Source organism: Rattus norvegicus, chromosome 15 (assembly GCF_036323735.1).
Source record: "Rattus norvegicus strain BN/NHsdMcwi chromosome 15, GRCr8, whole genome shotgun sequence".
In the NCBI taxonomy this organism is placed as follows: Eukaryota; Metazoa; Chordata; class Mammalia; order Rodentia; family Muridae; genus Rattus; species Rattus norvegicus.
Window position 1 is genome coordinate 5,847,935 of NC_086033.1, and position 18,854 is coordinate 5,866,788.

Here is an 18,854-nt window from a genome sequence, read left to right on the forward strand (position 1 = left end):
TCTTGGTTGTTGAATTGTCTTCATCTGAGATTTACCAAACCACAAAAGTAGAGGGGAAATCTGTGAGGGATTTCTGTTTAATGTAAATTCAAATTTACTTCTAATCTGGATAATTGAGGTAGGAAGTCACACCTTTAACCCAGAACTTTAATCCTGATCTTCTTTTTTCTTTTTTAGTCATCTACAGATACATCATTATTAGGAATGTGTCCTTCTCACTGGAGACCAAAGAAGAGACCTACAGTTCCATGATACTTAAATGTCATAGCAAGACATCAAAACAAAATGTCGAAGTGTGAATGGAGGAAATTATTTAGGACAGTGTTTTGCCAACAAGTTTTGATACAGATATTCTTGGTAGGAGAGCTCTGCAATTTTGCATTTCATATTTGACTTTGCTGGTACTCTGACTGGGATCAACATAAAACTTCTTGGGATTTTCTTAATCTCCTTTAAGAATAGAGATGAATGAACCATCAGCTCTGTCGTCTATGTTATTATGGCTACAGTGAGGACCAAGTATGCTAAAGCTCTTCATCTGATTTTTCAAACAGCGTGCTCATACAAGTGTGAACTTCTGTGGGTTGTGGGAGGGCAAGGTTGAGAACACTGGCTCAGAGCTGTGAATGGAGAAGTGGGACGGTGCATGCAGGAGGGAGGGAAAGGCCTGAGTGTGGCTCATGAACAAATTCACAATATCCATTGATTTAATAACCATTCAGGAAGTGGACTTCTGCAAAATGACTTGAGCTGACCAGCATGGCAGGAAACCAGAAACAGATTCAATGGGGATTTAGATCAACTGGATGGGAAACATGGGCTTAGAGGCAGAGACGTGTCAGCACATGAAGAGTGGAAAATCAAGCCAGTGTTGTCTGTTAAGCTTCTCATCCTCATGGTTAGAGGCAAACGGCAACAGGGTTTAGCACTGAGGAAAAGAAGAAATAAAAGCCAATTTGTTGAAAAGTCTGGTCACCAGAAAATACTGACATCCTCTGTGATGCACATCATCTCTCAGGGGCACTGGCCGTCAGAATGGCTGAATGATGGCTCTTGGCATGGGCTCTGCCTGCATCCCTTTCCTAACTGCAGAGCTCAAATCTCCTCCAGTCAGGTCATCAGCTCCCCATTCTGTTGCATGGAGATCAGATCGCTGCGTCTGCCTATGCAGTCTTTCTTTACCTATGAAAACCTGAGGAACTGTTCTCCATCCAGTGAGCTGTTGTAATTAATCTTGAATCTCATTGGTGTTGTTAGTGGCTGTGATGTTCACAGATTCCAGAAGACCATGTTTGAAAGGCAGTTGACTGAGGATTTCTTGGGTCTTTCTGCAATAGGGGCAGGTGTGCTGGATGAACACGACCACCTTCCCAGATGGGAACTTGCAGTTCACAAACCACTGAGCCACGCTGACAGGCTGCAGCTTTCCAGGAAGGAACATTCGGTTGAAGGTACTGGTCCCGTGTCAAATGGAATTGGAAAACCTGATGTCTTTGCTTCTGTGGACCAAGACCGGAAAACCAAACTACATAAAAATCTGAGGACAAGGTGTGAGAGGTTTGTTCTTTCCTTCAATCATGTAGGTCCTAGGGAAGGAGCTCAGGTGTAGGGAGTTGGCAACGTTTACCTTTATCTGCTGAGCCATCTCTCCTGCTGAATCCCTCAATCATGGAACTGAAGAAACTCTGTATCCTTCCTGGTATTCTGTGTATGTATCTATGTATCATTCGCAGAGTGGATACTTTTGTCTGTTGGTTGGAAAGGCCAGTCTGGAGGGCTCATAGTTGGTCTCAGTAGTCCAGTCCAGGAGCTGCTTTACAAGAACCATTCACTGATCTGGAAGAAACTCTTTTTATAGGCAGTGAGATCTACTGGAACAATATCAACCATCCTTCTCTCTTCCCCTTTTTGAACTGAATCATTCTCCACCAAAGGCCTGTGGTCTCTGCTGCAGGCTGCATCCCTGAGGGTGTCTGAAGCTTGCTCATAGCAGTGCATTTATGGGACGGCAACATGATTTCCTTACCACCTCACCCCCAGGAGAGTTTTTCAATTCTTTATTTAATCTGATGGGTCTAATCTACATCGTCACGCAGGATGAGATGTGGGAGTTCTGCTCCAACCCTTACAGTAAGAGATGCTGAGATATGATGCTGTACCCACTAATGCCGTACATGGACACCAGCAGTTTAGACAATAATCACGACTGTCCAATATATGTGTTCCTACTGGTCTCTAGTAAGAGAGAGTGTGTTGGGAGCAGCCTCAAGATGGCGAAAGCAGCCTTCAAGTTAAAAAGCAATTGTGTTCTAGCCTTATGCTGGAATAATAAGCAATATTCTTCAGGCTAAAAAGCATTATATTTTAGCCTTATGATAGAACAAAAAACAATAGCCTTAGGTTAGATCAAAGCAGCACCTGCAGCTCTACATAAATTCAATAGATAGCATAAATCTAGGTGTCAGATCACTGAGTACCGGTGGTCAGGCACTGATGGTCAGGTCACTAAGCAACCCACCCTGCTGTTCCCCCGCTTGGCCGATTTACCTGGCCAATATCCTGGTTATCAAGCCAGGCCCATTCTTTCTGGTCACCCAACCCCTCCCCACATTTTGCTTCTACCAGTATATCTTCAGCCTGAGAAAAATTAAAAATTGTCAGCTTGATCAGACTTCTTGACTTGCTGTCCGTTCTATGTGTCTCTTGTCCCCCATTCTCTCCTAGGTGGACCCCAGACCCTGGTCGACTGCCCTGCGGGTCGGGGCAAGAGTGAGAAAATATGCCTTGTACATATGAAGCCAGAAAAGAATTTGTGGTTCTAGAAGACAAGGTACGAAGGACTGCGTGAAAATCCTAGTGACTGAGAAAGCAGCCTGGAGCCAGTTGTGTTATTGAGACTTCAGACAGCTTGGCCTTTAGAAAAGTGACACAGCAGACTTCCATGAGCAAATCCTTAGCCTGGAAGATGTAGTTATGGTAGCCAAGAAAACAAACACAGAACTGTCCCCTCTGTCTGCCTCTTACTACTCTGATGTCCCACATCACAGGAGGCTGAATGGTCTTCCGCATACCCTGAGACGCAGCTCACAAGGGACAGCACCTGTCTTCAACAGGGCTTCATCTGAGCCTGCCCTTGGCCTGTGGTGGATGTGCAGGAAGTGAGCTGATAGGTGAAACGTAGCCTTGCTGGGTCTCAAAGTGCAGCTTGAGACTCACCCACTGTGATTGTCAACACTTCCATGTCTCCATTGGGAGGGCAGTGTCACAATGTCCTCCTACTGTCTTCTCACTGCATTCACATGCTTCGTGTGACACAAGCTCATTCACAGTTCCACAGGATGCAGCATAGCTTCAGAGCCCTCATGTCTGGGCACAGAAGCCAAGAGAGCAATGTCACAGTTCACAGTGACAATGTAGATATGCCAGGGCATTTCCTCCAAGTTTTACTTTCAAGTATATCCTTTTATTGCAGTTTATGCTACTCTTTCTAGAAGGCCACGTTGCGGGAGAGCATTTGGATTTTGCCCCATCCACAGTTTACAGATTACTTATATAGACTCCTAGAGGAATTCAGTGGCAAGGTTTCCCTAAAGTTGTATGCAAACTAACCATACACACACGCACACACACACACACACACACACACACACACACACACACACACACACACGGTGCAAGGATAATAGAGATGTGCATGTTGAAGTAAAGTTAGGACAGTGGATCTAGAAGATAAGAGGTGAAGTGTTGTGCTAAACTCTAAGACCCTAGGATAGAGGATGGGAAACAATTGTGAGTGGGGCTTTCCCACACCTTGGCCACATGAACAATGCAGTGAGAAACAACAGACCTGCATGGTCAAAGCCAAAGCCCAGGAATGTACACAGTCTATTGAATGTGATCGCAGCTCATCTCTCTGATCTGTAATAGAAGAGTTCAGGTGTTTCTCACACACACTGCTTTGTAGCACCAGAGGGCAAGCGCCTCTCCTGCATACTACTTCATTATAGTCCACCCCTAGCACCCTGAAGGGTATTTAAGAATGGACCTGACAGGTGATCTTTTGACCTAGCTTAATATGTAGCTGAAGCTGAGAATGTCAACATCCCCAGAGCTCTGTTGAGCAGGGGGAGCTGATTTCCTCTGGCTCCCTTAGCAATGCTTCAGAAAACCAAGGAGACAGCCTCCTCAGGCATATTCACAGCTGCACAGGATGGAACTTGGCTTCAGAACACCGTAGTCTGTAGGTACAAAGCCAGGATGAAAATACAAACTCCATCAGCACTCATTTGCTGTGGTGATGCCCAGAATCACAGATCGATCTCTCTAGACCCCAGGACTGTAGTAATAGATGCCTTGTATTGGTAGAACATGATCGTTTAGTGCACCCACTTACTGCTCAGGACACCTAGAGAAGTCAGGAAGGAGCCAGTCCTGGTTCTGGTTCACTGACTAACAGTTCTTCACTGCACTAGAAAACTGCATGACACTCACACGTGTTGACTCAGAAATCTAAGGGGACCACTATCAGGGAATGGTAGTCAGAATAACTCTAGTGGAAAGCCAGAGATGATGAGGTCTCATCTAGAAGTCTTCTCTCTCCCAGATATGAGTGTCAGACACAAACTGAACCAATCCAAAGGGGGAAGAGTCAGCTCTGAGCCGAGGATACGACACTAGTCTCTCCCTTCTTCCTAAGGACCTTTGTCTTCTAAGTAAAAGGAGTAAAAGGCATAATGTCTCAGGAAAACAGTGGTGTCCTTCCCAACAACTGGCTTCTGAAATAGAGAAATTAATGATGTAAAGGCTCTGACTTCCAGGAACCATAACAAGCAGGGAAGTCCAGCTGCTTCTTATATGCTCCCAGCTCCAGATTTCCATACCTGGAAGCCTCAGCTCAAGGCTCTCTCCTCAAGGAACCTCCTCACCCTTTGCCCAGAGGTCACTGAGCTTTCCCAAGGACCATTTATTTCTTCCTTTTATACGACAAGACAGAAGGGCATCTTCCTTCTCCCCAACTCTCATCTCTTCATGCTCTTTGTTCTTTCTCACAAATGGCCTGCTTAGCCTGGACAACAGGTCAATCAGTGAACCATAGAGGCACTGAAGGAATATCCCACAGGCAGTTGGTGCCACCACAACACTTGTGACACCACAGAAGATGCCAGGGCTCTCCTGGATACAAGAGATTGTTCAGGGAAGGGTCTACTGACGACGTCACCGGGAACTGCCAGGGCCTCCTGCTAACCAGCTTTCCTTATGGTGACCAGATTCTGAGGTGCCATCTCCAGGAGGCTCTCCAGTGACACAATGGAACCCTTTCCATGTCTCCTCCCTCTAAAGCTAGAGATTTCTCTTTGCTTCATTAGTAGTTACCTGCTCTGAAAGGGCAGATTGCGTCAGGGGCCTGGCATGGGGAGAAAACATCAAGGGACACGGGGTGGAAGATTCTTCTGGATAATAATTTTATTCCCAGATCCAGTCCTGTGACATACATTCCAATTTCCTAGGTTTTCCTGGTTTCCCAAAAGCCAGTATTTCCCTCCAGACCTTTAATTTATTGGATATTGATTTCATTTTCTTATTGTGCATTCCTTCCAAGGTGTCTTTCTTTACACATATTCATGGATGTGTACTCACAAAGTCTCTGTTTTGCATCCCTCTGTTGCAATGATCTTGGTAACATAGTGAACCCAGTTATACAGTGAATATAAAACTTTAAATGTTGTGCACCTACTTCAAATGATAAACTTCCAAATCCTTTCTCCAAAAAATAACCAGATATCAGTGAGCAAAGGACAACGTGGACGGAGATTGGTCCTCTGCAGTTCCATTAGACGTCACTTCTCTAGTGTCCACCTTCCTGAGTTCCCAGGGACAGGCCTGAGGGTGTTAGAGTTTGGACCATGACCCTGTATTCATGCCAAACATAAGATCCAGGAGGTTGGGCAGGGAGTGGAAGGGCTTGAGGTCAGGTGAAAGCTCAACGTTAATAGGTCCAGAAGTTCTGGAGGGAGTCTATTTGGCCTTGTCATCTGTGGCTTCTACCTTCTTGACCTAGTTGTAAGGAATCCATGTTAAAATTCCACCTAACCTCATAACTGTAAGAGTGTAAAACATCGCCACGTAGGTCCTTGTAAATTGCTTTCATTGTCCTTTTCGATGCCCACTTGGCTCATGCAGTTTCACTACCACCAGGTCCAAATTAGGGGATATTGTTGATAGATTTAGAGGTTTACTGGGTCTCTCTGATAGTCAAAGTAATAGACTTTACAGAGAACTGGACGGACAGGATTTCAAGAATAAAATAGTTGAAGAATTCTGCCAAGTGCTGATCTCTAAGACTTAGAAGCCATGGGGGGGGTGTATTGTAAACATAATATCATATGGTTCAATCCCTCCTTGTATGGAGTACAGCAGGCCCAAAATAAGAAAAGAGCCTTTCCACCCTTCCTGGACTCTAATGAGAGTTTCCATAGTGTTTCCTTTAACGTCTTGTTCATTATTTCCACCTGCCCAGAATTCTGCACAACAAAGACTCCAAACTATGCATACATCTTTGACTGTTATTTACAGGCTTTGGCTGTGAGAGCTGGGCTATTATATGGCAGCATTCCTAGTGAGTGGCAAAATTAGGGGGAAAGTTCCTAGCAGAGCTTTCTAGTTGCTCTATGATCAGTTTCAGTCTGATGTAGTGAGTTTCTACTCACCCAGAAAAGGTATCAATAAAACAAGCAGGTACTTTTATCTTATTCTAGGAGGCCATGTGTCAGTTAATTCAGGTTCCCATAATTTATTATAGCGTTGGCTACCTGTATGCAATCCTTTATGGGTAAATGATCTCTGTTTTTTATTTACATAGGTGTAAATGTGGCATCTGGCTTTGACATCTCCTTCTACACTGTCCAGTGTATGTGGGTATAACATACCTTGCTGATGGCAACTGAGAGAGTTCTGTGGACCCAAACAAGTAGTCTGGTAAAGGTGAGTTACCAGAAACCTGCCAATTATTTCTGGAAGAATGATCTTTCCCTCTGGTGTTCACCACCAACCTCTGGCGTCAAGCTATCCATTTGATTCTTTTGCATCCTCACCTCTTGGTTATACTCGAAATACACAAGATCTAAGGCACAGACCACATAAAACTCAAGAAGGATGACTGAAATGTGGATGCTTCACTCCATTTTTTTTTATTAATTTGAGTATTTCTTATATTCATTTCGAGTGTTATTCCCTTTCCGGGTTTCCGGGCAAACATCCCCCTCCCCCCTCCCCTTCTTTATGGGTGTTCCCCTCCCAACCCTCCCCCCATTGCTGCCCTCCCCCCAACAGTCTAGTTCACTGGGGGTTCAGTCTTAGCAGGACCCAGGGCTTCCCCTTCCACTGGTGCTCTTACTAGAATATTCATTGCTACCTATGAGGTCAGAGTCCAGGGTCAGTCCATGTATAGTCTTTAGGTATTGGAAGTTATTTAGTCTTTAGTCCCTGGAAGCTCTGGTTGCTTGGCATTGTTGTTCATATGGGGTCTCGAGCCCCTTCAAGCTCTTCCAGTTCTTTCTCTGATTCCTTCAACGGGGGTCCTATTCTCAGTTCAGTGGTTTGCTGCTGGCATTCGCCTCTGTATTTGCTGTATTCTGGCTGTGTCTCTCAGGAGCGATCTACATCCGGCTCCTGTCAGTCTGCACTTCTTTGCTTCATCCATCTTGTCTAATTGGGTGGCTGTATATATATGGGCCACATGTGGGGCAGGCTCTGAATGGGTGTTCCATCAGTCTCTGTTTTAATCTTTGCCTCTCTCTTCCCTGCCAAGGGTATTCTTGTTCCCCCTTTAAAGAAGGAGTGAAGCCTCCTTCTTTAAAGGGGGAACAAAAATATCCACAGGAGGGGATAGGGAGGCAAATTTTAGAGCAGAGAATGAAGGAACGCCATTCAGAGCCTGCCCCACATGTGGTCCACACCTATCTTTCTATCTATCTATCTATCTATCTATCTATCTATCTATCTATCTATCTATCTATGTCCACCAAAACTAGATAAGAGGGATGAAGCTAAGAAGTGCATGCTGACATGTACCAGATATAGATCTCTCCTGAAATACACAGCCAGAACATGTCAAATACAGAGTCAACTGCCAGAAGGAAACCACTGAACTGAGAACGGGACACCCATTGGAGGAACTAGGGAAAGGACTGAAGGAGCTGAAGGGGCTTGCAACCCCATAAAAACCAACCAGAGCTTCCAGGGACCAAACCACTGCCCAAAGACTACACATGGACTGACCCTCCATAGGTAGCAGTAAATAGCATTGTTGGGGCAACACTGGAAGGGGAAGCCTTTGGTACTACCAAGGTTGAACCCACAGTGAAGGGAATTTTGGAGAGGGCAGTAACGGGGGTAGGGTGGGGGGGGGACACCCATTTAGAACGGGAAGAGGAGGGGTTAGGGGGCTGATGCACAGGAAACCGGGAAAAGGAATAACATTTGAAATGTAAATAAGAAATGCCCAATTTAATAAAAATGGGAGAAAAAGAATAACAACAAACAAACCAACAAAAACAATAGAGAAAATGTTCCAGGGGCAGTGCAGGGGAATATGGGTGAACAATAAGGGGGATGTATAGGGGGATACACATATGGGGAAGGGAGAGGGAAGGGAATGGGTGCTTAAGGAAGGAAACAAGGATGGGGAATAACGTTTGAAATGTAAGTAAAGAGATATATATAATAAAAAATTTTAAAAATATCGTTCCTCCAAAATTGCTGGAATTCAATAAATCTGCAGTAATAACCGATGCTATATTACAAGGAATGCAGAGGCATACAGCTCCGTGTGTCCTGATCGCTTTTTATATTCCCCTACTGAATGGTTTTATTTCCTCTAAGGTATTAGAGAAATACTTCTGTGTTTCTCCTTTGTCTGTCATTATAAAGGAAGCCAAATTTGTGAGCCCCAGGATAAAGCAAGGATATTTTTCATCATGAAGGTGGGTTCCACAGAGCACGACACACTGTCTACATCAAGAGCACAGTTTCCTGTGCAGCTCTGGCTGGCTGTGAACTGATGGTGAAGCCTAAGCTGCATGAGACTTGCAGAAAACCACTCTTGCCTTACACTTGTGCTGTTACAGGAGGAAGAACCACACACGACTCAGGACGGTCTTGTGAGTTAGGGATTAAAGGTCACATTTTTATTTATAGACAAACATTAATTTATTCAAGAAAATTTTAAAGTAGGGAGTCAATGAGTTCAATGTATATAGCCTTAAGAATATAGCATATTAATTAAAAATCTAATGTTAACAAATAAATAACAAAACTTCAAATGTAAACAAATAAAACCAAATGCATAAAACAACCAAATTTCAAACTAAAAACTAAATATAACAAGTAAATTAGTCAGCATTCAATTCCTGCTGATTTTTCAACATATAACTCCAGCCTGTTGCTGGCCTTGCAAACACAGCAGAACGGCAGGTAAGATGGTAAAAATCTCTTCAAGAGGCATGTAGACGCCTCATTCAGTGTAGTTGGTTGTTGGTGGACAAGTCATCAAAAGGTTAAACGTGAGGCATGTTCCAGGCCACATCTCAAGGTCTTTCAAATTTAGCCCAAGATTGGTATGGTTACAAGGACTGAGATGCGGGAGGTGGTGTCAATCTTTGCACCCTCAGTGCTCCTGGTGGACAGTCCTGTCTCTGAGAGCTGTAGTCCTGGTCTGGGCCCTGGGAAAGCTTCTGCTGCAGTGTTCAGACCTAGGGGTGGAAAAGACCTGGTGAGGACCTGCCATGTCACTTATCCCATACACAGCAGCACAATTCAGCAGGATAATGCAGGATGATCTTTCATCTGAGGCCATTAACTCATGCCCAAGAGAGAAGGGTAAGAGATCCCACAGGCCTGCATATTTTCTCAGCTTTTAAAACTGCTAAAAATTGAACAGTGAAAAGCAGATAATTCTAATCGTTCATATATATTATATTTTAATATTATGTAACAATGTCTAAATGTCATTTGAGGAGAGATATGAACAACCTAGAAAACAATAGGAAGGCCTTGGAAGCTTGGCCATGTCTGCAATGAAGACTATTATTATTCCTCCAGTGCAGGAATATGCCTGGGGTCCACCTGACAACCTCAATGTCTGCAAAGACCCAGAGAAACAATATCTCAAGAAGTACATGCACACCGAAGTGATATTATATTTGGCAAGAATATGGTGCATGGAAATCTTGCCAAGACTAAGCATTGAACTCTAAAGGAGATTCTCATGCAGAAAATAAACTATACACTCCTCTGTTTATGGGTATCGTAAAACTATTTATGGGGAGACTTAAAGGCACTGGGCTCAGATAATACAAGAGAGCTCAGACTGGAGGGATCAGTACACAGTAGCCAGAATCTCTATGGATCACATACACTTCATGGACGGAATTTCTTTTAAATGCACAAGAATAATATTCTGAGCTGCTCCTAGCTGACAGATGCTGAGAACTATGGAGAAAGTCACACACCCAATAAGACAGTTTATAAGTACAGGGAATCTACTTGGGTCCTTTCATCCTGTGCTTTCAAACCGTCTCAGTGACACTGAAATGATGCTGCATCTTCTCACACAAGGCCTTTTCCTCAGTAACCAGTTTTTTCTGATTCAGGGGGTCCTGCAGACTTTCCTCCATGCTCTCCTCATCCTGGTCGTTAGAAGATTATATTGTCCATGGAGACAGGCATGTATACAGACACAGACAGACAGACACCCAGAAATACACACTTTTGAACTCACCCAAATATATTTGTTCACACATACAAGCAGAGTATTTTGCAGAACGTGGTTGGTTTCCCAGTTAATGGCAATAGAAGAGATCACCCAGTCTACTATTGTGGCATAAGAAAAAAAAAAAAAACCTGGAATGGGGTAAGTACACAGTGAGCATAGCCTAAAGACAGCTCAGCCAATAAAGTGTATTCCCCTGAAAATCAGAAATTAGAAATGTGACATCTAGGCCTGTTAGCCAAGCCTCCTTAGCAAGTTCACAAGGCTGTGCACAGGAGGCTGATTTCAGGCAACAGAGCACTGGGTGGGGGCAGGTGAGCCTCTTCTGCCCTCTGCTCACTGTTTCCCAGTGCATGCAAAGTGAGCTGCATTTTTCAATATGAGGTCCCTTTACCATACAGTACCTGACAGGGGAAACAAATTACCAGCACAAACAGCTAGGAAATCTCCATAACCACAATCCAAGGTAAAACTTGTAATGGGATGCTATCAGATATAATTCGAGTAAGAGAAGGCTAATTCAAAGCCAAATGCTGGCAGGTATAATCAAACTCAGCCACAGTCCATGGAAGGGCTGGACAACATTGTACCTTTTCCCTTTCTGATTGATGGACATCTGGATAATTTTGCTTCATGGCTGCTGTGAGGTGAACCACTACAACACTAATGTGCCACAGTTTCTCTGCTCACACCGACTTCTTGTTCTGGAATCGCTGTGTCAAAGGTTGAACTTTCACAAGAGTTGTACATGGTTTCTCACAGGGCTACCCATTTGACACCTCCAGCAATGTCTGAGGGTCATCACTGTTCTAAACCCTCCTTACAGATGATTTTCACTCAGATCAAATGATTTTGAATAACAATGGTTAAGATTGCCACAACACAACACAGGGTGAGTGCTGTCGACTATTTTGGGCCTAAGTTTCTGTCTGAGGCAAAGATGTGATTCCACCTCAGCATAACTCCTGGACATCTTCTGCTTGCAGATTCAACTCTAAGCAAATTAATCTTTCAATTAACAAATTCCAGGCCAAACTCCAAAGCCAAGGTGTATTCAACCAAGTTTAGGCGATTCTGGAGAGAAAGTGGTGCCAGGTAACGATTAACATAACCAGGATGTTGAGTAGAGACAACAAGCACATGACCTTCCAGTGTTACTATACACCGAGAGCAAAGGAGGCAGAAGAGCCCTGAGTCAGCAGTTTCCACACTCAGGTACATGAATATCACACAGCAGCCTCTCCTCACATCCCTGTACCCCATTCCTGAGTTTTTCTCCAAATATTGTCAATGTTGATGAATAGTTTCCCCAGTGTAATAATTTTAATAGTAATCAAAATCCCATTAAGAACAGTTTAAAACTAATTGGAAAAATTGTGTCTCCTCTCTCTCTCTCTCTCTCTCTCTCTCTCTCTCTCTCTCTCTCTCTCTCTCCATATATATACATATATATATATATATATATATATATACTTTAACATGGTTCTATATATGTTCATATAGACTAATACAACATATATAAATATATGTGTCTGTGTTCAGAAACTAGATGAGTTCACACACACTCTCTCTCATACACACACACACACATGCACAAATACACACATATACACACACTTCTATATATAAGCACCCATACCACAAACACTTAAAACTCCCAATGTTCAATATGCACCATAGCAATAAATATGCTCACACATCTGTGCCCACAGACAAACACACACACACACACACACACACACACACACACACACACACACGCACACACACAGAGTGAGAGAGAGGCCGGGGTGAGGGAGAGAGAGAGAGAGAGAGAGAGAGAGAGAGAGAGAGAGAGAGAGAGAGAGAGAAGAGAGAGAACAGAAATCATAAGTGAGAAGCAGAAAAGAATGGGGAGGCCATCATGCTGGAAGAACAGTTGTTGAATGCAGATTAGGCAAAGGAAATGTGTCAAGTGAGAGCTTAGACACTGCTCTCCATCCCTTATAGAGTAAACCTGTGTAGGGAATGCACTTCTTGGGCACACTAGGTTGAGGGAGTTGGAGAAAAATTTCCCTCTAATCCTCACATATCTCACACAAACCCTCACCCTGAGAGAAGTCTTTCCTACATCCCTGTTCATCCAGTCAGCTCCAGGACATAAGCCACAGGAAAGAACACTAAAACACTGACATAGAACAGGACTGACAAACTGCTTCTCAAGCTCTGTCACTAGAAACCACGATTTGGACAGGCAGAAGGGACCATTTTCAATGTACGGGGAAAAGGAGAGAAAGTCCACAAGCCCCATCATGATTGACAATGAGAACCATTCTTTTGGCAATTGAACTGAACTCTAATCAGTTCTGTGCACTACAAAGACGGCTACCTCATGGCATCCCTCTAGCATAATGGCATGTAAGTGTGCAGTGTGTGATCAACAGATCCCCCTTAAGGAAATGCATTTTCTAGTTGAGCAGGAGGATTTGGTTGTCAATCCTCCAGTTTCTTGCATGAAGCTAACATCACAGAACGTTTAGTAAATGGTCAAAGAGATGAACAACTGGATGAGAACTAGGAGAGTGTCTGGATAAGGTGGAGAAGGTTGAACTGGTTTGACGTGGTTTATGCTTAGATATCAGGAAAACCTGCCCTTGATGCTTCATTCATCTACCTGAGGCTGCTTGTTATGCGGATTTTCATACTGGCTTCCCCACAGATCCTTGTTGTTTCCTTAATGGACTCTTCCAGTGCAATCTGTTCCCATAGAAGCTCCCTGTTCTCATTCTGTGCTCTCTGGGCATTGTTCTTCAGCTCAAACAACTCAGTTAGGAGGGGGCAGAAGCTGCGGCTGAGACACAAAGAAAAAATGGTGAATCCCAGCCAGTCTCCAACTTCCTCCCACGTCTCCAAGTCCATTACTCCTTCTAGGGTCCTGATCCAAAGAGAGCCCCAGATTATACTCCAAGTCCACAGTAGCCATGGAGCATCACCTAGAGACAGGTCAAATGGAGAAAAGAGCCACATTCCAGAAGACTCAGGGCACTTCTCAAAAACCTGACACCATTGATTCAAGTTTTTCCCAGAAGAGGACTTAATCCCTATGTGTGCTTATTTGTCCATTTTATTAGAATGTCGCTTGAGGGCAATCTTTCTGTGTCCTGTGTGTCCTAGAGCCTTCCTTAGACACAGGCTTCCTGGTCTGCTTCAAACACTATAAAGCCTGATCCTCACTTTACTTCAAACATAAGAATGGGCTGACACATGCTGTGCCTTGTGCTGGGGTCACAGCCTTGTAAGTTACTCACCAGTACCAGTCATTTTCCAGTGTAAGGTGTGTACATTTGACCAAAGCTCTATTGACCTGCTCGCTCATTTTCTTCATGTCGGTCATCACTTCCTGGTGCTGCATCGTGAGCATCTCAGACTCAAAGTTGTTCCTGTGGTAAGGCATGGTCCAAGGATGAAATAGCATTATGAATGAAGGATTCAAGTATTACATGAATTCAGACTGAATCCTGAACTACCCCAGCCTAGGACATGCCACGCCCTTGCTTCTTGGTACTGGGTCCATTTGGTATTTATAAGTTTATTATTATGGACACAGGGACAGCAGTGCCAGCAAACAAAAGGAGGGAGCTGATTTCCTTGAGCTCCCTGAGAGAGTTTGAAGGAATTGACAAGCTTGCCAAGAACATTCGAGGACCCTGTGCCACGATCCAGGCTCCAACTTAAGCCCATGAAGACTATTCTCCTATTCTTAGGTAACAATTCTCAATCATACAATCTATTGCTACATGAAAACCCAAAGGAACATGAACAGTATTTACTGGGAAAAGAATTTATAACACGCACCAGGAGATTCCCATGTGCGTCCACCTGAGCAGATGTGAAATGTTCTACTGATCACAGTGAGGCTCTCACCCTCATCATCATCATGCCATGAAAATTGACACAGGATAATTCTTAGTCCAAATCAGTACATAGAATACCCAGATCTTAAGTGATACACACAAACACACTCACACATGCATACACACACACAAACTCACACAAAACACACACACACACTCTCTCTCTCTCAAATACAATTAGAATGCCAATTAAATACAAGGATGTGGCATTATCTCCAAATACAATGAATAAAATCAGAGAACACCAATGATCCCCTGTTGTCAGTCCAGTCACACACTGTGAGGCACCAAGTGGGATTGGGCTTCTCCAGCTCTTCACAGGACCTACTGAACCCAAAGCACCTCCACGTCAATTACAACAATGATTGGTCATAATCAGAGCACCTAGAAATTCCCACAAGCCAACACCTGTTCAGGCTACTTATACCACACAATGAGAGCTCACACACTATACCCTCATTCCCAGACTGTGATTCAGGCCACAGGCTATGATTTACATTTGTAGGAATCAAAATAGCCTGTGCCACCATCCCATTCCCATCTGAACTTCACATTCTGATGCAATCAGGAAAGTGATTTTGACCATGAGGACACCCTGGAGTTGTAGCCTACTGTGATGTGAGGAAATGTGGATATAACAGAAGTTGCATTGTGACTACCTGTCATTTAAATTCTTTCCCGGGTAATCCGCCAGGATTCTCCTGAGTTCATCTCTCTCCTTTTGCATCTTGTGGAGAGCAATTTTGAGGTTCTCCAGACGCTTCATTCTCTCCTCCTCAACAGGTGTCATGGAGGGTTGGGACGATGCCTTCTGATCAGACTCTGTAGGTAGATAAACACCAAGGAACAGGCATATATGTGGACACAGTGTCAAGGAAAACTATGCTTAGTCTAAAACAGAAGTCTGAGGATAAACAGTTCTACAGATACAGTGAATCCCTGACAGAGCAAGAAAGCTATCTTTAAGCTGAACTCAGCTAGGACCCTGTTCCCACCATCATAGCCATAGGATGACACATGCCATCATAGATATAGACTACACCTCCTAAAGCCATTCCTCTGGCACTGAAATTCTAAAGCTGGCCTAAACAAGAAGAATTGGAGGACATTCTCAGCTAATGTCTGATGTGAAGCAGGTAAGTCCTTGAGTCCAAGCTGCTTAACATCTTGAATCCCTAGTCTGTGTGTTCAAGGACAAAGTGACTGAGACCTTGATATATGACCAGGAGAGTATCCCTCTTGGCATCTATTACCCACGTAATCTACAGGACACTGCTGAGAATGAAGTGCTTCAACAGCCGATCCTGAGAGAGACACTTTGTTATTCTTACAGAGGCTCATCCTGGTATTCTTTGACACTGCCCATGATGTTAAAGAGATCCAAGGAAAGCCCCTTGACATATAACAGTTCTTGGTTTTCTGTCAAACTAATGATCAGAAATTGTTGAGTCTGGGTCAGCCATTTAGGAAGACTGAGGCTCTAAATCATACGTCCTACTCCTGGAAGGACCACCTCAAGCCAACCTCCTCCAGGAAGCTCCCCTTGCCCTGCCCAGTACTCACTTGACCTCTTCAAGGATCTTTCCATTCGTCTTGTTCTCCAACGTGATGGAAGGCTGGCCTCCCTCTGCCTTGGTCTGGTGCCTGCATGGATATGATTGTCCCTCTGAAAGAGACTGAGGATCCTGGAGAACATGCCTCCTCGGAAACCCATTAGAAACTGAAGGGAAATCGCTCAGGCAGTTGGTGTCACCACAACACTGGTGACATCACAGAAGATTCTAGTGTCTCCTGGATACAAGAGAATTTCCTGGGAAGACACTACCGGTGATGTCAGTGGGAAATGCCATAGCTTACTTGCTAACTACCTCCACCCAGACTGACCAGGTTCTGCAGTGGCTTTTCCAGAGACTCACTTTTGAGCCAGGGACACCCATTCGCACACTCTCCTTCCAGAGCTTCAGAGTTCTCACTGCTTCATTACAACGCAGTTGCTGAGGAGAGGGAGAGTTGTATCAGGCCTTGAAATGGATAGAACATCCTTGTTAACAGCCAAAGATCTAAAGACCGTGGATGAGGGATATTCTTCTTCCTGAAATGTATAAACCCAGGGTCCATGCATGTGACATATAATCCATTTGCCACAATTTTTACTGTTCCCCAGAGGCCAATATTTTTTTCCTACACCTTTAAATGTATGCTAGTTGGAGAATGTTGTTTCATGGAGTGTGCCTTGAGAGGGGTCATGGTTTCAATATATTCACCCATGTTTTTCCTGAAATCTTGGCCTTACCATCCCATTTTGTGCAATGGAAACTCCCTTTTCCTGGCAAAAAGCTTCTCAGGTATAGGGCAAACATCAAATTGTAATCTTTCTGTCCATTCTTAAAATTTAAAATCCCCAAAAGTGAGGGAACTGAGACCCAAGCGAGAGCCATGGAGGGGCAGAATGCAGAGGTGCTGCTGGCCAAGGAAGAGCAGGAGGAAGCAGAGAAGCTATAGCACATCATGGTGCACAGGGAGCTACAACTAGAGTTGGACCTGGACAACCTGCTGGCTTCACTCAGAGGACCTACAGGGTGCTTAACTATCATTTATAACTCGGTATCTGATGCCCTCCTCTGGCCACCGACGGAACTGCATTCAGAGGAACCACAGACAAAAGTCATACAAAGAACAATTCACCAAAATAAATAAAAATAAATACATTTTTCTTTCAAAAAGACATACAAATGTATGGGCAAGTCAAACAAAACCCAAGGAAACACAAGAAATGAAATATTTCACAACAACCCAAGAGTGCAAGAAACAGCATAAAAACAATCTCTTAAATCTATAATCATTCTATATGTATTTCTTGAAATAGCAGTTGCAGTAAGCAACCGGGCTGTAATGCTCTTATAAGTTCCATAGCCCCATCATCCCTTGTCACAGTCTCCACCTGTTTGACTTTTTCTTAAGCACAAATATGTGTGAGTTAGAATCCCGAGTCTGTCTGGGATCAGACTGTAAACTGTAGTCAATGTAACACTAGCAATCATTAGCCACAATCTTCAAGTTTCCCTCCTAACACCAGAGCACAGCCATAACTTTGGAAAGCAAAACTCACCCTCCACCAAACTATCTATCCTCCAAAATCCAGTCTCTCCAGAACACCAAGTCCATTCCTCATGCTATAAAGTATGGCGGCCAAGCCTTGCATATGAAGGAACGATGGTGCAGGCTCTAATACCTCAGCAAAGAGACATTGCCCTAAATTCTTTTATTAGTCCAGTTTCCATGATAAGAAATATATTAAAATATTATCCCAATCTAGACCTGTTTCCCTGGGTTGGCTCATGCCACGTGTTGTCTAGAATGACTCCTTTTTTAAGCCAACTCTCTATTACCAATGTTACAAATTTTCAACCATAACCAATAACTTAAAAGCCAATCACCTATAGCTAAGACATGTAAAGCGTATTATACATTTAAAACAAAAAAATGAAGTGAGTACACATATCTTTAGTATTTAGATCAAACACCATTCTTACTTTTTTAGCTGTCATTTTAAAAGAAGCACCTTGTTACCTGTTGATTCCAATAATCACAGTCACAGATTTCTCTAAGAGAATCAGACATCAGCTCCCTTACCATAGAAGCTTTGAAGCTGCTGGCACCTTTAAGGCCAGCTAGTGTAGACATTTAGCCAGCCCCCTGGGGAGCTTCCCCAGTGGAAAGACCTAGGCTCCTAGCTACATTCCTCTTTTGAGGCCGGATCCAGTCAGAGACACACATGACAGTTAACACCAGAGATAACCAGTTATCTAGGATGCAGGGCTCCAAAGGTCAATTGAAACTGTTTTTGTTTATTTGTTCCTTTCTTTTTTTTTTTTTTTTGGTTCTTTTTTTCGGAGCTGGGGACCGAACCCAGGGCCTTGCGCTTCCTAGGCAAGCGCTCTACCACTGAGCTAAATCCCCAACCCCTATTTGTTCCTTTCTTGAAAGGACTTAAAACTAAATCAAGGTGGGAATCAACCAGCATTTAAAGTTTTCACCATTTTTTCTTTTAAACATGAAACATAAAACATTCAAGCAACGAGAAGCAAAACCCAGACATAAATTGACATCCATGGACAGCTTGGTACACCAAGGACAGACAATAGACATAGAGGAAGGAGCAAATGGTGTCCCACTAAAAGGACCCAGATACC

The 18,854-nt window shown here is 43.7% G+C and overlaps 1 protein-coding gene and 1 pseudogene across 2 annotated transcripts; both read right to left on the reverse strand.

Moving 5' to 3' along the window:
* Nucleotides 1-1,014: 1,014 nt before the first annotated feature.
* On the reverse strand, nucleotides 1,015-1,441 carry LOC134482072 (glutaredoxin-1-like; annotated as a pseudogene).
* A 7,712-nt stretch (nucleotides 1,442-9,153) lies between these two features.
* LOC134481935 (disks large homolog 5-like) lies at nucleotides 9,154-16,427 on the reverse strand. 2 transcript variants are annotated; one of them, XM_063274752.1, is made up of 5 exons: nucleotides 16,225-16,427; nucleotides 15,321-15,483; nucleotides 14,056-14,187; nucleotides 13,422-13,598; nucleotides 9,154-9,749 (listed from the first exon to the last, which is right to left on the reverse strand). In XM_063274752.1, exons 1-5 carry the CDS (start codon nucleotides 16,373-16,375, stop codon nucleotides 9,665-9,667), a joined length of 708 nt encoding a protein of 235 aa, XP_063130822.1. In that variant the 5' UTR covers nucleotides 16,376-16,427; the 3' UTR covers nucleotides 9,154-9,664. The 2 variants fall into 2 exon arrangements, with proteins under 2 accessions (XP_063130822.1, XP_063130823.1); XM_063274753.1 differs by lacking the exon at nucleotides 13,422-13,598 and having other exon boundaries at nucleotides 16,225-16,421.
* Between the last annotated feature and the right edge of the window lie 2,427 nt (nucleotides 16,428-18,854).

Coding starts and splice junctions, on each gene's coding strand:
- LOC134481935 (XM_063274752.1), bottom strand. CDS start 16,375: ATGGGTTTCCGAGGAGGCATGTTCTCCAGGATCCTCAGTCTCTTTCAG. Junction 14,188..15,320: donor GGAAAGAATTTAAATGACAG/GTAGTCACAATG, acceptor GCCTTACCACAG/GAACAACTTTGAGTCTGAGA. Junction 13,599..14,055: donor CTGGAAAATGACTGGTACTG/GTGAGTAACTTA, acceptor TTTGTGTCTCAG/CCGCAGCTTCTGCCCCCTCC.